At 38.8% G+C, this 20,127-nt stretch overlaps 2 protein-coding genes across 2 annotated transcripts in view; both read right to left on the bottom strand.

Annotated features, from left to right (window-relative positions):
• DHRSX (dehydrogenase/reductase X-linked) overlaps nucleotides 1–19,272 on the bottom strand; it is a gene marked incomplete at its 5' end in the record, with an annotated part of 255,108 nt that extends 235,836 nt beyond the window's left edge. The window contains one exon of the mRNA XM_019529386.1: nucleotides 19,170–19,272. Within this exon, the coding sequence (XP_019384931.1) occupies nucleotides 19,170–19,272 (103 nt within the window). The remainder of the gene's footprint in view (nucleotides 1–19,169) is intronic.
• Nucleotides 10,647–13,258, bottom strand: ZBED1 (zinc finger BED-type containing 1). The gene has a single exon (XM_019529384.1). It carries the CDS (start codon nucleotides 13,205–13,207, stop codon nucleotides 11,120–11,122), a length of 2,088 nt encoding a protein of 695 aa, XP_019384929.1. The 5' UTR covers nucleotides 13,208–13,258; the 3' UTR covers nucleotides 10,647–11,119.
• Nucleotides 19,273–20,127: the final 855 nt, after the last annotated feature.

Here is a 20,127-nt window from a genome sequence, read left to right as displayed (position 1 = left end):
AGGTGCAGCACCCTGCACTTGTCCTTGTTGAACCGCATTCTGTTCAGATCCGCCCACTTCTCTAACCTATCCAGGTCTGCCTGGATGTGGTCCCTGCCTTCTGGTGTATTCACTTTACCCCACAGCTTGGTGTCATCAGAGAACTTGAACAGGGTGCTCTCCATATCCTCGTCCAGGTCGCTAATGAAGATGTTGAACAGCACCAGCCCAAGGACCGAGCCCTGGGGGACTCTGCTGCCCACACCCTCCCAGGTCGACTTCGACCTGTCCACCACCACCCTCTGGGTTCACCCCTGGAGCCAGTTTGTTACCCATGTGACCGTGCATTTGTCAATGCCACAGTCCCTCAGCTTGCCCACCAGAATTGGGTGAGACACTGTGTCGAAGGCCTTCTGGAAGTCCAAGAAGATGACATCAACATCCTCCTTCCCATCTAAGCTCTTTGTTACCTGGTCATAGAAAAAGACCGGGTTAGTCAGGCAGGATTGGCCTTGTATGAACCCATGCTGGTTACCCCTCAACATCACTTCCCCTGCAGGGCTCTCACAAATGTGGCCCTTGATAATTTTTCGAAAGACCTTCCCCGGGATAGAAGTGAGGCTGACTGGCCTGTAGTTACCAGGCTTTTCCTTCCTCCCTTTCTTGAAAATAGGGACTACACTGGCCCTTTTCCAGTCCTCAGGGACTTGGCCTGAGCACCAGGAGTCCTTGAATAGCCGTGCCAATGGCTCCGCAATGACACCAGCCAATTCCCTCAGCACCCGCAAATGAAGGTCATCCCGGCCTGCTGACTTGGACACATCTAAGCCCTCCAGGTAGTCCTTAACTAGGTCTGAACTAACAGTCGGGGGACTCGCATCCTTCCCGGGCCTCTCTACACTGTCACCCGAGAGCACCCCATTGTCAGTGGACAGGAACACAGAGGCAAAGAACTTGTTGAAGAGTACTGCCTTCTCTCGTGTGGCCGTCACCCACTCCACTCCGCCCCGCCCCGTAGGGGTCCAATGTTACCCCGAGACTTGCTACTTATATACTTGAAGAAGGACTTTTTGTTATCCTTAATCCCAGAAGCTAATCTAAGCTCCAGCGCTGCTTTAGCCTTCCTCACCAAATCCCTACAAGCTCAGGTTGGGGGTATACTCCTCCTTTGTCCTTGCCCCCTGCTTCCACCACCAGTACGCTTTTTTCTTTGCCTTCAGGCCAGCATGGATATCCACACTCAGCCACGAAGACTTCTTGGACCCTTTTCCCACCTTCCTGCACAGAGGAATTGCGTCCTGCTGTGCCCCAAGATAGCCTCCCTGAGGAAGAACCACCTTTCCTGGACCCCCATACTAGCTATCCCCTGGGCTCCAAGTGCCTCCCTGACTACTGCCCTGAGCACATCGAAGTTGGCTTTCCTAAAGTCAAGCATTTGCGCTGTGCTAGTTATCCTTCCCCACCTTTCTCTGAATAGCAAACTGGATCATTTCACTATCACTGTCCCCCAGCCTCCCTTGTACTAGCACCTCCCCCACCAAGTCATCCCCAGAGGCTAACACCAGATCCAGTATGGCATTTTCCCTAGTGGGGACGAGTACCTCCTGCACAAGGTGTAGGTCCTGTACGCATAAAAGGACAATTCCTTCTTGAAATATGTCAAATTGTAGCGTGTCTGGCATGAAGTCAATCAATACAAGTCAGTGAAAACAGCCATTTCTCACTCTACCCCTACTTCTACCTATAACAAGCTTACTGTGTCATCACATAGCTCTGATGCTATACCACTGCCAAAAAGGAGCTGTATAACATAAATTGATACATGTGGTACATGCATCTCCAAAATAATGTTGCAACCTACAAAAGTCAAATGGCTATCATTAGAGTAGTTAAAAAACCAACAGAAATATCCAACTAGAAGTGTAGCAGACAGCATCAGGAGCTCAGTGACTGCATATATGAAAAGGTGTTCATACAAGGTACAAGACTCAAGACATCCAGCACGAAGGCAAACATGTTCTGGATCGGGACTTTCCTAATTTTAAAGTGATGGTCAGTATACTTTAAGAGAAAACAATCAAGAACACAGCTTACATTTTTTAGTAAGAACATGGCAAACTAATTAAAATAATCCAAATTCTAGGGAAAAGATTCTGTTTTAGGGTGGAAACAGACATCATCTTTGTGACACCATAAAACTTTTTATGGCAGCATAAAATCCAAGGAAACAGATGTCTATGCCCCTTGTCACATCCCAAAAGCCCAAATTGTGTGTCCATGCCCTTGGGACCACAATACTGGTGATGGACCTCTGTTTGCTTGAAGGCAGGAGAGTGCAGTCAGCCCAGGGCCACCTGCACTCTCCAGCAATCCCAGACAGGTTCTCCCAGGGCTTCAGAGACCTGATCCAACATGCCCTAGGAATTCCCATTGCCAGGGCACACCACATGGGGCCCCAAAGCCCTGGGATCACTAGCCCAGGTTATCCTGTTTGGGATTCGCCCGGTGAGCATCTGTACAAGAGTAGAAACCATGGATTTCCCCATTTGCAGTGACGTGCATCCAGGAAATCCCCAAGTGTTCTTCTGCTGGTGTCCACACATTTCTACAAAAAGGGGAAACCCCCCGGATACTCCCATCTGCAAAAGGGTGCTCCAAGTATTGTTCTGAACATCAGGCCCCAGCTGCTCCTAGGAGTTGTGGGCACCCAACCCTACAGGACAATAGGCAATGTATGTTTTATCCAGTTAAGCAGATCAGTTGTCCTGGGACACATCCCAATACAATTGATCCACTTCACTGTTCAATGTCTGTTTACACCTTTAGAAGGAACCAACACACACAAATAAGCAAATCACATTTACCGACCTGTCAGCAAACATGCTCCAAAATATATTGATTTGAACTATTTTTATAAACTATCACAGGATTCAGAAAAAAAAAATACTTGGTTGGCATAGCAAACAAAACAAAACAGATAGCTTTTCTATCCCAATATCATGTTTTTAATGCCCAAATGACTTCATACAAAAAATATTTCAAATTATGAGAACCAAAGGATCTGAAAAATCTAATTTTACTTTCAGTATGTGTTTTGTTTGTTTACATTATACTCAGCCTAGGTTTGAAAAAAATTGGATTGGACAGTTTCATTTTGTTCTCATTAACAAAGTAATATTTTAAAATATAATTACATTATTTCTATTTATTTTTGTTCTTCAAAACCACATGCTTACGGAACTCAAGGTTAGGACATACATTAATTTACTTTGTTCCTTTATACAAACTCTCAGGGTAGTAGACTAATTAAATCACAGACAGAATAGAATTAACCATTACTTGTTTTTCATAAAAATTGTTGAAATATGTTTTCATAGTTGGAGATCCATCTTTCATGCAAAATATTGAAAGTTTCAAGTGAGCCACAGAGCTAAAATGCAGTCAATTTTTCTTGGGGGTGAACATTTGGTAGTAAACTATATAAATTATAAATCCCACCAATGCCTCAAGTAAAAAAAACATACCAAATAATAAAAACATTTTCAATCCGGTTTTCTAATGATTTTGAAAATTGCACATATGAAAAACAAAACGTTTAGAATAAAAACAAGCAAGATGCAACATTACATACTGCATCCACACATGAAATAAAGCAACAGTTTTTGGTTCAAGGTGATAAATCTTTTGAACAACCGAGTATGAAACTGTAATTTCAATTATATATATCATTTATATTTAAATATATTTTCCTCTATCTGGGAAATTACTTGTACATATGACATTTTTCTCACAAACACCTATAATAGAATTTTTCTGACGGCATTAAATCAATCAAGGAAATTAAGAAGCTTCTAAATTTAGTGATTTATAACTGCATTTATGATTTATTTAGTCTTATCTACCACTTCAGAATACTAAGAGAGATATCTGCAATATTTATTTTCATTTTTAATTATGTATGTATCCCTGGCATTAGACAAAATGAAGCGAGATTAGCCTACCCAATATTGAAAAACCACAGTACATGAAGTATCCACTGATATCTATAGTATTTCTACAAGAAAAAAAGGACTACAGTATCAGCCACCCAAACAGTAAGAGCATCACAACACAGAGCAGAGTAGAAGCTACATTTCCAAGTGAGAGTTTATACTTCCAAGTGCCAGAGAAGGAAGTCTTCTCACATGAGTTATAAAAGCATGAAATTTGGTGAGTGCAATGTCAACAAGGTCAAATTAAGGAGTATGTATAAAAGCTATTTTAAATTAAAAATGAAGTAAGAATTCAGGATAATTCTTTTAATTCTACCCCTAAAATACTGAACTATAAGATTTACTAATGTTCACCATTATGTTATTTTCTCCAACCATGCCTTCTATCCATGGTGAGCCCAGTTCTCTACCATTATACACCTCATACAGAAATTTGGGCCCCAGTCAGCACTTGAACACCTGTGCCATGTCTTGAAGAGGTTCAGCACAAAAACCCGTAGCCAAGCTGGAATATTATGAGACAAGCCAGCCAAGATGTTTTTTAACCGCTTGTGCTCATGAAGCAGTTGCAGGGGTGGGCAATTATTTTGGGCAGAAGGCCGCTTATTGAGTTTTGGCAAGTCCTTGTGGGCCACATGACAGGCAGCCCAGGGCAGATAAATATTAATTTTCTAAATATTTAAGGGCCTTGTGGGCCAGATAGAATGGCCTGGCGGGCCACATCCTGCCCCTGGGCCACATTTTGCCCACACTTGAGCTAAAAATAGCACTGAGGGACCTCTTAGACTGAAAACAGCCACTTGGGGCAATCCACTGCCATGGCTGGAATCTCCCTATCACTTAATGGTGTGGCAGGCATTAGTCGCTGTGAGAAGCTGCTGGAATATGCCAGGGAAAACCTGCTCTGGCCAGATATAGCATTTTTCAAGTGCCTTTACTTTGCTATTTTAGCCAGAGACTTATTCCTTAGCTATAAAAATGGGTGCATGCATCTTTTATATCATTTGAACATTCACTTGTTTTAGAGCTGCTTCTGATAATTTATCTATGCTCCAGTTTTGCAGCATTCTTCAACTTCTTTCAGTATTTTCATATTGCAGTGAAACAATACCAGAAATTGTTCTACTTAGTATTTAGCTTAGACTGTCTCTGCTTCTTTCCCAGACCTGAGGAAGGGCACTTTGTGCCCAAGAGCTTAACAAAAATCTCCCCCATTTGTACAGCTGGTCCAGTAAAAGTGTTATGAAAAACAAAAGAAAGAAACCCCTTGCTTTTCATATTTCTTGGACCATCACAGTTACAATAACACTCCAAGCCTACTGCAGTATGCATGTTGACATCCTTCAAGAATGAAAATACTTTTTCAGAAACAGGGCCTATATTTGTGCAAAGTACAGGTAAAATGCGTTGCTTCATCAGAATGACCATTTTCACACAAGTGTAAATAAGAAGACAGGGTGCACAACATCAAAGATCTGGACCATGAGTTCAGTGGGCATAAACAATGATTTTAACAGTGTTGGAAAATAATATACCCAAATCTGCTTGCTAGCCCTCTCATACAGGATAAAAGGCCCACAAATACATAGCAGGCCTAATCATCACAGAAAAATACTGCAGAAAAGTACCTTCATTTTTGAACACTGACCTTTACATTTGACAGTGAGATAACTTATTACCTCCTGTAAGGAAACAAAGGAAACAGGAAAGCAGTGTTCAGAATCATCAGTTTAACATTTTAATTGCCGAGTGAACCTTACTTGAATTTTTTTTTTATAGTTTCCCTTATATTTTGAAAAGGGACAACTCAAATTAGACCAACTGTTCTTAAAGTATGCCATAAAACTTAAGACCAGTTGAAATACATACATTTTATAATTATGGTGACAATTTTATTTTAAAAATCCCCTTTTACTCCAATCATAGAATACTGAAAACCAGAAAATGACAGTGGCTAAAATAAATGTTCAAGCTGACAGAAATGTTTTTACATAAACAGAGAGCATAAAACTCAAAGCATATAGAATTTTTTTCAATCCAATGTAAAAAATGTAGGGATACAGTTATAATGCAGATAAAGAAATGCATTTTGATACAAAATACTGCAGATGCTACTGTATGTTTACTGCCATTTAAAATAACAGCAACAACTTTATTTTACTATAATTGTTTTGTAATTTCCCACATTCCTATATAAGAAAGCAAATTCTTTACAGAAAAGTAGTAACCCAGATGTAGTATAGCGAGGCACCATATTTTGTCTCAGCTGACAATAAACCATGAAAGAGCCAGGTGAACCAAGTCTTCTTGACAAAAGTAAGGGTAGCCAATACCAGTGTTGTAACACTTTAGAAGATCGATTATAAGATCTTCAGGATGATTGGTCCTCTATAAAGAAGATATTAAAATGGAAATAACAGAAGGAAATATTGAGGTGTTTTTTCCTTCAAAATATTCTTTACTAAGTTTTCAATTATTTCAAAAGAGGCAAAACGGTACATTTTCAAGAGAAAATATAGCTAATACTCTAAACTTCTCTATCACTGCCTGATTCTCACATTTTGCATAGTAAGCAAAAAAAAAGTACAAAAATTTCCCAGTACTGCAATCACCTATTCAGCTGAACAGCTAAAAACAGTAATGTAAACAGGGCTTACATAACCTAACATTATCCAGTTTAACCATTTTTGTGTCAAGCTCATGTTTTCCAGCAGGTTTAACTTGTACAATTGTAAAGACAGATCAAGTGATGACAACCATGTCTAAACTAACACTTCCATCAGCTTCAACTGGTAGACAGTTGTTATAAATTTTCATACACCGAATTACAAGATGCCAGACAACAGATAACCGGGTCCAACAGAATTACTCACAAGCGATACGTTAGTGTGTGATTTAAGGAAAGAGTAATTCTTATCTAAGATACCTTTACAACCCCTAGCTACAGTAGTCTGAGAACCTCACAACCTTTAATGGATTTATCCTGCGAAGCAGGGAAACATTATCCTGATTTGCACAGATGAGAAACCGAGGCATAGGTGTCAAACAGAAAAGCTGTCTTAGTACAGAAAAATTTAAACTAGTACTCCCTAACCACCAGACTATTCTTCTTCTAATTAGATTTTTCACCTAAACATAAAGTTAGCCATTGTGTAAACTCAACTATCTTCTTTACCCATATAAAATCGTTGGCACAAAATGTGAAGAGTCAGAAACTAAAGAGAATGTTTCACTGATAAGAAAGATGATTTAAAAAGTAAAAAAATTTGTGGGTACAATGCAACTCTCGCTATCCTTGTGTTAACTGTACAGGGCCCAGTACAACTGGATGCTAATTTTAATTAAGGTTTCTAATTTCTATTATAATCAAAATGTATACAGAATTCCAAAGTTATTCCAAAACTTTAAAAGGAGGCACCTATTACATTTTACGCACCACACTTTTCTATAATTTGAAAAACAGGGTTAAGACTGGAAGACTTAAGCATATATATCCTGCTGAAAAAAGCTTTTTCAGCTTTGATGATTTTATAGCTCCTTTTAACTCTTCTAATTCACAAAATACATTCTTTCAAAAAACAAACAGCATTTTTATACCACCATGTAGTCTTAATGTTGAATGTAGAATATTTAGTTTAGTAGCCCAATAATTTGTCTTTTAATCATATTTCTTTAAAGAAATTTAAAAATTCACATTTTTCAAACACAAAATAAATCTGAGGTTGTATTTCTGTCCACAGCTCCTTAATTTTTCTGTGTCCCCAAAAGCAACAATTTCTGACCATATGTGGATACAGCTTCCAGGAAATATCAATTTAAAAAGTCTACACCTATTGCATAACCTTGTAATATATACTAATCCAGCAATAGATGAAAACCACCTATATTTTACTCATCTTATGGAAGTGTATAGGAGAATGCAACTTGGTTCCCCTCTACCCCCTAGTACACAAAGAAACAGGTTTTTGTATACTGTTTAATAAAAGCTATATACAATCCTTACCAAGATAAACTGTCCAAACTTGTCAGTAAGAGAGGCATTTTTTGTCTTGATATCTGTTTAATCCAAAAAGATTTTTACAGAATATTTCAGTAACTTACAAGATCCAAAGAAAAACATACACATAGCTTGAAAAACTTAAAACAAGCTGTCCTGGTTGCTGGAATTCCAGATCATAAAGTGCTGAATATATGAACACACATCAGACAAATAAAATAGTAGCTAATTTATTTCTCTGGTTTATTTGACAATATTCCAAGCTTATAACATTAAATAAAAACTCACATAGACAATGGATAGGACTAACAATGGCTTCTTTAGAACACTGAGACATGTCAAATGAACAAATTACAGTTTTATTTTGGATACCAAAAATTAAAAGGCTAAAGGGAAGAGAACAGTGCACTGCACTGGTATTGGTAAAACTGATTTGGGGCAAACACGTTGCATTGCATAATAATTTTAGCCATGAGAAGGCGAAGGAGGCAGCAGAAGTTGGAGACCGGGCAGCACTGGGGAGAAGTATTTGGACCTAGAGACTGATCATCATCTTTATACCAACATAACTCCACTGATTTAAAAATGTAGCTACTTATAAAGCACTCTAGTGAGGGAAGAGACTTCAGCTTTTAGCATTAATAGCTGGAGAGTCTTTGGGGCCAAATTCAGTGGTAACAAAGTGGTGTAATCTACTTTGAACGTGAATGCGAGTTAAATCAGCTGATGTTAACTGGATGTACATACTAAGTTTATCTTATGTACCAATAGGGTATATAGAAAACTCAAGCTAAAAGAAGAGGGGCCTCTTTTATCTTCCTCCCCACACCTTAACTTATTATTCTTTTGTTCCCTTCATGGGCAAACTACACTTGTTTCACATATGCTTCAGATCCAGACTCCCACTACTTTGCACTTTCTGTAATCATGGACCCCTGTGCAAAGTGGATGCAAAGCAATGCTATGTATTAATGATGTATTTTTACACCTGCTGTGCAAACATAAATAACTATGCAAGGTGCAGAGTAGGAGATTGATCGGGTCCATCCATCCAAGGTCTATTACTAGTTATACTACTAGATGCACCTGTTTTTCCTGAGCTAAAACCTGCCGGGTATTTTATATCACTTTACTGTTCACTTTCCTTCTTGTTTCTAAATTCTCGCCCCCCACTACTCCCAAATGAACACACATCTCAATTGATGAGCACTGTAATAACAAAATCTAAATATATACAGCTTGGTAATACAAATAGATGACCTATTAAATACCACTGATATTTTCACTTTTAAAATTTCAGTTATGGCCATCCCTATTATAAAACCATGCAGCTATAAGGATAATCAAGATGAAAAATTCCATACAACTATCCCAGAAAATACACTGAGCAGTTTTTGGTGGGCATCTCTCTAAATCAGTGCTGCATAAGATAAATCAGATACATACACATGTGCACATTTTATCTTTAGGTTTTATACTGCTGCCCATCACTCTGGTATCCAGCAGTCACATACATGTGTGTGTTGCCAGACAGTCATTGAGACTACTATAACAAAGTGAATGTTTCTCTTCTCTGAAACAAGTGAATGATTCCCAAGATCACATGATGCAGAGGAATTTCAAGGGGCATCCCAGTTTTACCCTCATGTTGCACTGTAAACTAATGAGAATTTGTATTTTATCCAATGAGAAGACACTGAATAAATCAAGTTGCAGAATGAAACAGAAGGAAAACAATCTTGCCTATAATATCAGTTCCAAGAGTCCTCCCCTATGCATAATCAGAGAATGCTGGCCAACTCTCCACAGTCAAAGAGTGGACCGTAGCCTAATTTCAGCCTTTATTAAACTTTATTACATCTTTTAAAGTACTTAGCAAACAGTCTTTTAATATTTAGGTATACACACACAGGGGGAGCTAGTGCAGTATACAATGATTATCTGGAAATAGTACCCAAAATATTCGAGTGGGCCAGACTAATGCTCTCTCTCCTAACTAGAGACAAAGCCAGGGGAAAAAGTTTGTAAGTGCTGACATGATAGGAAACATTTTAAATCAAACAACTTGTGTAGGGGTCTTTTTCCAGGTTGAATACACAAAATTAAAGCTTACTTTTTTGAAAGGCTCTTTCTTCCTTCCCTGGGCAATGTTACCAATTAAATTAAAAGGTGAGTACTTCATAAAACAAAACTCTTACTATATAGATGGCCCTTGCAGTTTTACAATCTCTAGTCTTTCTCCATTAGTAGTTGGCCTGACTCCTTTGCTCCTTTTTACCTTGCATAGCCACCTTGTACCTGTGCAAAGTGATTATAAAATACCACCAATTTGATTAGATTGTAATTTGTAATCGCTTCATACAGCTAAAGGGAACTACAACAGGGTTTGTCTACACTAGAAAGCTTTGCCACTTTGACTATATTGTATCGTTATGTTTATGCCACTTATTCCAGCCTGGGAAGTGATGCAAGATATACCAACAGTGCATCCATGCTGAAACCTGTACCAGCATCACAATATCAGTTAAAAAAAAACAAACACACAAACACACACACACCACAAACTCTCCTAACTGACAGTTTTATCAGTATACCTCTTCTAGCATAGACCAGGCCTAAAGTATGAGGTAGTGAAAAAAAAGAAAGATCAGGCTCAATTTTTTTAAACTTATTTTGTAGTCTCTTAATAATTATTTAGGTTTCTGCTGATCTAATTTATGGGATTTTAAAACAGCCTTAAATTTAGCACAATTTAAAACTTTGGACTCCTAACCCATGTACCACTTACAAATGTATTTATATATATTTAAAACTTCATCAGTTCAGCAAAGCATTCCCATTATGGAAAGCACAAAACACGTGTTTATGTCTCATTGAAATTAATGGAAATTAAACACTTGCATAAGCACTTTCCTGAAGTTGGGGCCATAATCAGGAATCATGAATCTCTGTCATACTCACTTACTTGTTTCAGTGCTGTATAATCCCAAGTCATTTACGTTTTAAGATAGTGAGCAACACAAATATGGAGGCTTAAACAAAATCTATGCCGAGTATTTACAGTATCCATACCATCAAACAGATTTTTTTTTTTTTGGTAACTTAAGAAAAAAACCTTTTCTTTGTTATTAAATGTACCACAGTACTCCTGCTAAACGAACCCACTGTCTCGGATATTAAAGAAATTGCTGTTTACATTTACCGAGTCATTTAAATTAAAAATTTGTTCCTGTTCCAAGCCCCACTCCCCTTCATCTTCATCTTCAGGTTCTGCTTCAGACCCGTTACGAGTGTTCTCATACAAAAAGATCTGTTCATCAACATGAGCTGGGGCTAAACGGTTCCTCTTAGCACTTACAACATTAGCAGAGGAACCAAAGAGGCGTTCGGGGAAGACCCTTGTGGCCAAAATACACCAATATTTCTGAAGTACCTTTGGTAAAACAGGAAATAATGCTAGTCTGTCAGACCACCACTTAAGTGGGTCTTCATTTAAACCAAGGACCTTTTGTGACTTAAAGTTGCTCAATTCCTCAACAATCTGAGCATGCCATTCCTCTTGGTCTTCCACACCTCCTGTCTGGCAAAAGATTTCAGCAAGCATGTTATTGATTGCACTGGTGGGAGGCGGGGTAGAAGAGATGATTACTTTCTTCACCGGTGGTTCTTCTGACACTGAGAAGAACTTCTCTTCAGGCCTAAATGTGTTTTCTTTTACTTTTTCCAGAAGGCTTTTTGCTTCCTCTACCACTCTATTTTCAACTTGCTGCCGCTCAAATGCTGAAAGGAAAGGTAGTTTTTTGTAACGAGGATCCAGGAAAGTTGCAACATTGAGAAACATGTCTATTTCAGGTGTGTGCTGATAAGTTGTTGATAATTCTTTGGCTATGACTTCCTTGGCCATACTGATTTCTTTCAGATCAGTCTCTTTGATGTTCAACGTGGTATTCAGAAGCATGTGGAGGAGGGGTTTCACCATACTTATTGTTGGGTATTTTGATGCAGACATCATCTCAGCAACCTGCTTGAATGGCTGTAATAGTTCCACCAGGCCTTCAATTGTATTCCACTCACTAGCTTCCAACATCAGATGGTGGTTATTGCTGTCCTCCACAAGAACAGCTGCAATTACAAACTGTTGTTCCTTAAGACGTTGCAGCATGGCAAGGGTGCTTCCCCACCATGAAACACGATCACTTACAAGCATGCAGTGAAGAGCATTTTGCTGCTTTTGCTTCTCACTTAACATATACATTGCTACAGTGGACTGCTGGAAGTATTCCACCAGTTTACGACACCTGGCAAGAAGGCCACAGAGTTTTGGAAGCTGAAAAGCTTGTTGTATTCCTGCATTAAAAGTGTACCCCAAACAAGGCATTTGTACCGGAATATCTAGGAGGGAGCAGGCTTTCACAATGTCTTTACCATAATCTGTTGTAGCACCAAAAACTTTTGTATTGATCCCCCATTCAATGAAAGTTTCATAAAGGACGCGGGTAATAGTCTCTGCAGTATTTTCTTCTGGCACTTCAAATGTTTTTAAACACCGCGAGTTAACAGCCAGGCTGTTAGAAGGGCTACTGCTGAGAAAATGAACTGCAACAGTTACGTATGATCTATTCTGGTTTTCACTCCTCCACATGTCAGTGGATATGCCACACCACAAAACTTCAGTGAGTTCTTTTAACACAATTTCTCTAATAGCATTATATTTTTCAGGAATTGCTTTTGTACAGAAATATTTCCTGCTAGGAAGTTCATATCTGGGATCAGCTGTTCTCAAGAGGGCTTTGAATGTGGGTTCATCAACAATAGAGGCAGGATACATGCCCTCACAAATTAAGCTAATCACAGCAGAAGTCAGCTCTTGATGCTTTTTGTTCTCATAGTTGTGGTTGGTCTTCATAATTAAAGTATCTTGAACAACCTGCTGCGATGATTCTGGCTTCAGTTTTGAAAATGCAGTAGCAAAGGCTTCCCTCATTTGTTCAGTGTTACTTTTCACAAATTCGCAGAACTCATCTGGGTGGTTTTTCTCAAGGTGGTATGAGAGGTTGGATGTGTTTCCTGAATAAGCAATCTGTGCCATGCAAATGCGGCAGTAGATCTTCTTCCACTGTAATATGCATCCTTCTGCATTGGTATCAAACCCAAAGTACTTCCATACTTTACTCTTTGCACGTGGGTGAGCCACTAACTTTAGGTCTGATGGGGAACCTTCTAAGCTTTTATTCTCCATTGCTTCTTGGCCACCGTCCCACCTTTTGATCCTTCACTCATTAATGAGTACCTGATAAAGGCAGTAAGATAAAGATACAATGAGAAAGCACAAGTTTGATCACACTCAACAATGTGAAATCAGTGCTTCTTTGAATATACCAAGAAACCTACCTTACTAATTATATTTGCAAATTTAAAGATGAGGTTTGCAGGAAGTGTGACCTATAGGAAAACCCATCAGAATATCAAAAATAAAAGTGTTCTCATATATCAAGTTGTCCTCTAACTGAGCTAAAACATCTGAGAGAACAGAGTTCCTGGAGTGACAAGAATTCTTGGCAGAGTAGGTCAATGAGAGTTTAAACTGTATTGACACGTCAGATCATCTACAATAGCATCCTCCCTCCCCTAAATTAGGGTTGAGTCAATATTTCATTGCACAAGTTACTGAACTGTACTGTTAATATTTATTTTAGCTGACACCCGATAAACAATAAAACCTTTGCTCTCTGTATATCTGCTTTGAACCAAGTTGTTAGCTTGGTTTGGCAGTGAGGGATATTTTTAAAATCATACACTGCAAGTTACAGAGCTGATCCCATTGCACTAAAATTAAAGACTATTTTCCAATAGATTAAGTGAAGGTAGGATCACATACTTTATGCAGACTAACAGTGGGTAATTAAGGATTTTTTTCAACTCTTTCCAGAGTTAAAAGTCATCTCCTAAACCATAAATTCACAATTGTGGGTTCCTCAAATGACAGAATTTTTAATTACAGAAGAGGAAGGCAGGGAAGCATTGTAAGCATTAGTAAGCACCGAAATGCATACTATGAAAATAAATTTATTTTCTGAATAGCTAAAAAATACATCTTGGAACATGCACAGAAACTCTGCAAGGTTACACCTACACTTTTGCATGGGTCAGAATAATTTTTGCCACAAGTAAAACAAAGCCGCCGCTCCCTTCCTCTATAGTACAGGCCAGCTGCCAGCCAGACCTTATTTCTCTGCGCTAGAAAACCATACTGCAGAGCTGCAAGACACTGTGTAGACACCCATTTCTCTACGACACTGTGTAGACACCCATTTCTCTACCTTTTCTTTTTCAGCTGTCAAACTAGAGTCATACCAACAGACTCTGAGAAGAGCAAACAGCCACTTTCTTGAGGTGCTCTATAATGGTATAACATGTATAAGTAAGGAGATACAAAGGAAGCCATCAGGGAAGGGCAGTACAGCTTCCACAAAAAAACTGAGGGGACTAAACATTAAGAGTGCCTCATCAAATGCTAAGGTTGTTTAACAAAACAATAAAGAAGTGGGGGGAAAGAGATATTCCCCTTATTCCTCATCTGTTATTTCACTTTTGCCAAGAAACCAAAAGAGAAATTCCTAGGGAAATTATACAAGCTACTACATTTTTCATGACAGGTTTTCAAGCATGCTATAATGGAACATCCCAAATACAGTTTGTCCGAGTAATTCTTTCAATTCTGTTTTTGCTGCTGCAACAGCACTTAGAATATTTTCATTCTTTGTATCTGTTCTAATTATTCTGTAATATTTTTTTAGATTAGTGAAGATAATGTTACAGAATGTTATAGTATGTTTTGATACAGCTGCTGGTTCTGGGTTAGGGGTTTTGGCAAATGTCCTGTATAAATTCTTTCAAAAATTAATTCTGAAGAGTGCATCAGGAGATACAAACCCCTGTTTTAAAAAACACAACAAGTGCTGACATATCCTTTCCTTACACTGCTACAGAGCTTTTCTGGTGGTCAGTATGAATCATTAACTCTGCTTAATTACATTATATAATTCCAAAGAGCTGTATATTAACAGCTGCATGTTTTGTATTCTCACATTACTTGAAAATAGTTTTGCAAGTGAGGGTTGTATAACACATACACGCAGAAGCTGGTTTTAATAGTTTTATATTATACAGTCACATAATATATCCCATCACAATTTACCAATAACATCACTTCTAGGAAACAGCACACTTAATAAAAGACATGGCGTGTCTTTAATAATATAAATTAACTTCAAAGCAAGGGAGTGCCCCAGATTTACTCAACCCTTGATTTCATGGGTGTATGATTTTACAGTCTATGTAATATTTAACTATAGTAGTACACTGACACTGCAACAGTTAAGGATGTGCAAGAGTAGCATAATCTTAACTGCAACTCTGTAGGCCACACTGTCTTGTCACAATGTTAACATAGACAGATGTTCTTCACTGCTATAGTGTGACTGGTGCTGTCAAAAGACTCCTACATTCAACTTCAAGAACAAGTAAATTCTCTCCAGGGAAGTCTAAAGCCACTATACTACACTGGACGAAGCCCACTGCGGTTGAAGCACTTTGGGAGTCTCCCATGATATGCTTCAGTGTTCAACAGGGAGCCAATTAACCACCTTTCTATTTAGGTGGCCAACCTTCCATTGTTAGCCTTCAGTTGCTGCAAAACTCTGCAAATCCCAAGAAAAAAGGCTCTCAAGCAAAAACAAAAAATCCACAACAAAACAAAACAACCTTCTCTCCCTGGCTTTTGGTCTTGTTAAATTCCATTCACATTTAGCTGGATTACAAATGTGCAAAGCCACTATTCCCCTTCTCTTGTCTGCGCAACTCAAAAACAGTTTAGCAGTAGGCCAAAGCAATGACTGAGCAACAGCATTCTAAAAAGTTGGGCTAACGCTGTAGCAGCATACGGCACTGGCTTGGGAGATAGCATCTGCTGTGGCAATGCAAGACATCCATGGCCTCATCTCATCCCACAAGTTCAGGAGAGGGGATAAAACCAAGCTGAGTTTCAGTCAACCACCTCGTGGTCCAAGGCCGTGGGACACTGTCACCATCTCCCAGCACTCTCCCAGGATAACAGCATTCTCCAGCTATCAGGTGATGATACATAACTAGTTCTGTGCAGTTATAGCTTTTAACTATTCCCATACACGTTAAGGATTCAAATCCTGCTGATGATGCACACAGAAGAGTAGCTATATAGAAATACAACTGATATTTGCACCTTTCATCTTTCCTTAAGGAGGGCGGGGGGGACAGGACAATGGAAATGCATGCAAAAAATCGCATCATAAGAAAGCTACTTATGTTATAAAGGAAAACATGTGAAAGTTAGAAAACAGCAAGCTTATAATTGCCCATACACCCTTAACTCCATTCCCTAGTGCCTATATATTACGATGCAGTCTTTTGACACTAAGTTTTCTCCGTAAAGTCTCATGCCTCATTCAGTGGTAGGCAACACATGATCTAGTGTTTCCTGACTCTTGAATTTTTGGCGACCTAAAAAAAAATGCTTCCCCTCAAAACTAGAAGACAAAAGCTAAGTAATTTCATTGTATTTATACACACACACAACCTACATAGAATCTTTCATCTGAATGGATCCCACAGACTTTTCTGAGCTATAAATTGCTTCACCCAACACTACTACTCAGCATCACATGTGAAAAAGCTCAGTAATACCTTAAAACTATTGTTATTTTAGGCAGTGTGAAACACCCTTATTCTGTCTTTGATATAAATATTTCAGAAAACCACAATTATAAATGTTACAAGAACTATTTGTCTTCTTATTTGCTGTGTATTGACTAATTAGAAAGATATTTGGGCCAATTAAAACTATGTGATATTAAAAACTTATTTTAAGATATACAACTTGGCCTTCTAACCTCTAAAGAAAGTACTTTATTCAAAGTTTTCTCTCTCCCTGAAGTGTCAAACATTAACAATATATACATATTTTTAAACAGAGTACAAACCATAGAAGGTTAAGTAACTCTGTACCAAAATATAATGAAAAACTTTATACAACAAAAATTCAAATGTAGCACTAGGAGAAAAAAAATCTTTAACTGTTCAAAAATATCAGAGAAATTCCAACTCTGTGACACAACTGCTAGTATCAGTGACAGCATGATTTTTAAAGAGGAAATAATGAAGTGACTTACGATAGGCTAGGACAATTGATATAACAATCAACTTTAGCTCTTTTTTCCTGCAAATTCATTGAGTAGATTTTTATTTTAAAACCTAGTTATAAGGCATCATCTCACTTTACAGCAAGTTGTTTGTACCTTCAGTTATTTTTCAATCAATCAAAACTAAGCACTGAAGGAAGGCTATGCATGCAATAATTTTAAGGTAACTATTAGTTATCTTAGTTCACAGATTACTGTTAACATACAGATCTATAATTAGGCTATTTATGCAATAAGTACTAAATGTTGTTTATGTTATACATACATGCTGTGTAATACATATATGCACACTCCTATATTTTCATGCACTAATTTCACTTAAATGTGAAATCAGAATTTAATTGACAAGTTATATTTTATTACATCTTGTTAACATTTTCTATGTTGCAGGACCAAAGCTGCAAGCAAACCACCTGCTACTTCTGTCCAAAAAGAGGCTGAAGTTTGCAACTCTGTGTTGCATATTTACACTTGTGTTCAGTTCCCAAATCTAAACATGTATTACGCTAAGTTTTTGCCCACAGAATTTAGCTTATACCATCTAAACTGTTCCGAGTACCCAAATGTTTACAAATGCCTAATCTTTAACTATAGCATTTGCCAAATTTTAAAGGTAACCACAAATACTAGAAGTCATCTTTTTTTTTTTAAATAGGTTAAACTTCAATGGGACAATATCACACAACCTTGATTAACATAAGAAACAAAAAGAACTAGTTTAATTACATAGTTTTCTTCAGACTTCAGCTCCCAAATGCCTTACTATGAAACTTTAAAACAACTTTTTCTTTTGGAAATGAATACAAGGGCATAAGAGGACTGCATATACACTAACAGGAGTCTTAATTCACCAGTATACAACTTCACAATGGAACTATCCCAAGATAGTTTCTACCTCGGAGATGCACCCATGATAAATTACAGCTAAGAACTTTGCCAGGTCAAGTCACTTGGCATTCCCAATTCTAGAACACCAACCTGAGCAACTAAAAGCACAAGGCACATGCCCCTTTAAATATCTCTCTCTCACACAGTGAGGTCAGATGGCATTCATGCTGTATTGTTGTAATCACAATTTTGAGAACTGAGAAAAACAGAAAAAGTTGCTAAAAGTTTTCAGGTGCAGCATTAGCTTCCTAGTTCACAACCTAGAAGCTGCTTCATTCCTTTATGCCAATAAGTGTAGCTGAGTTTGATCCTAGATTTAAGTATGCCTATGCTAACAAATATTTTACTTTCACTTTTAGTGCTTTTTTATACTACTGTTGCTGTTTTGAAAAAGGCTAGATATTAGCCTAATGCCCATACAAAAAAATCCTTATCAAGACAGGTGCTTGTATTTTAAAATCCCACTGTTTCAAATTCAATCAACTTTTGAGCTTTTTGTTAGACATTATCTGAGGTTATGATAAAATAAAAAGTTGGGTCAAACTTTGTTACACTGTTTCTGTCCAATTCTAAATGATTTTGAAAGCATTACACACAATAGGCATAATACCCAGCTTTATCCTGCCAAGAAAAAAAAAAACTAATGTTAGAAATATGCTCAGCTGACAAAACAGTAGGCACATCTGCCTGAATTTTTTATTCTTTCTATCGCCTGCTTTCCTTTTAAGAAAACAAAGCCTAAATCTGAAGCAATTTATTCAGGAATGAAGAAAAGCAGAAGATATATTATATTGCCCAATGGATGCACATGAGGAAATCTGTCCCGTTCCATCCTGGCATTCATTTACATTTTACTCTATTGCCTTGTCCTTCCATGTGTCAATTCGGATCTCACTTTTATGAGACATTTCAGATAAACCTCTCACTAAATCATACATCCACAACCACAACTTATTTGTGGCAGTCATACTTTTTAAAACCTCTGTCAGGAGCACATCCATAGCTTGTCAGAGAAAGTTAGGTGAACCAAACTTCCGAGGCTGTATACAGAGTTGCAGCAAGACTATAGCTCCTTACATTTTGGTCTTGGGCTTTCCAAAGTGGCAAAGACCACTTGACAAGAAAAGTTTACACAAATGGAAACTGCTTCTGCGAGTTTGCTAAGACATCTATCGTGTTGATATCAGGAATGAGAAGGTTCCCAGACTTTTGTTTCCTGGAAACCTCAAACTTCCCTCCTACACATTGGGCGAGAAAAAGCAGAATATTATTACTATAGGGGTTTTTTGCTGTTGTTGTTAACCACAAAAAAAAAAAAAAAAAACCCTAAAAAAAAAAGTTACAAGCCACAAGGGTCACAGGAGTTCAACCAAAGCACCTCAGAGCAAAGTAGGAAGGCCAGGGAATTGCAACTTCCCCCCGCCTCTGTTTTCACAGTTGCCCCTGGCAAGGAATGACAGATGAGTACTCGGTCTACAGAAAGCAGACAGGATTGTGGCAGGGAACAGCAAAATGATAAGACAGCGAGGGTGAGGGAGTCGAATCAGGTCAGAAAGAGCACACAGGTAGCAGGACACTGGATAAAGTCCAGGCTGAATAAAGCAACCGGGTGACATTCACTTGTGGGGAACAGCAGGTCAGGCAGGTGTGGGGCAAGGCCAGAAAGGCAGGGAGCAAAGGGCAACTTGCGGGAAAGAGCACAAGGCATCAGGGGTTTCTCACCAGCTCCTTCCCCACAGCACCCCCAAGCGCTGCGCAGCCTTCGTCCATGCCCTGAGCCCCAAGGAGGGATGCAAGAGATCCGCCAGGGGAGTCGGGGGCCAAGCCAGGGCGCTCGGTTTGTGACAGGGGCTGGAGGCGCACAGCCCCACTCCTGCCACGACAGGGCCACAGCTGCCTGGCTCTGCCCCCCACCCCGAGGCGGCGGCGGCGGCAGCAGCGCAGGGCGCAGGCACCCCGGGCTGCGGAGGGAGGAGCTCCCCCCGGGCTCGGGACCTCGGCCAAGGTCAGGGCCGAGCCATGCCCCCCGCCTCCC

Source organism: Crocodylus porosus, unplaced genomic scaffold, assembly GCF_001723895.1.
Source record: "Crocodylus porosus isolate Cpor-Errol unplaced genomic scaffold, CroPor_comp1, whole genome shotgun sequence".
Taxonomy (NCBI): domain Eukaryota; kingdom Metazoa; phylum Chordata; order Crocodylia; family Crocodylidae; genus Crocodylus; species Crocodylus porosus.
The sequence above is the reverse complement of the archived record's forward strand: the minus strand, read 5'-3'. Positions and strand labels throughout refer to the sequence as shown.

What these genes read in the sequence shown, in the direction of transcription:
- ZBED1 (XM_019529384.1), bottom strand. Translation starts at nt 13,207, where the DNA reads ATGGAGAATAAAAGCTTAGAAGGTTCCCCATCAGACCTAAAGTTAGTG.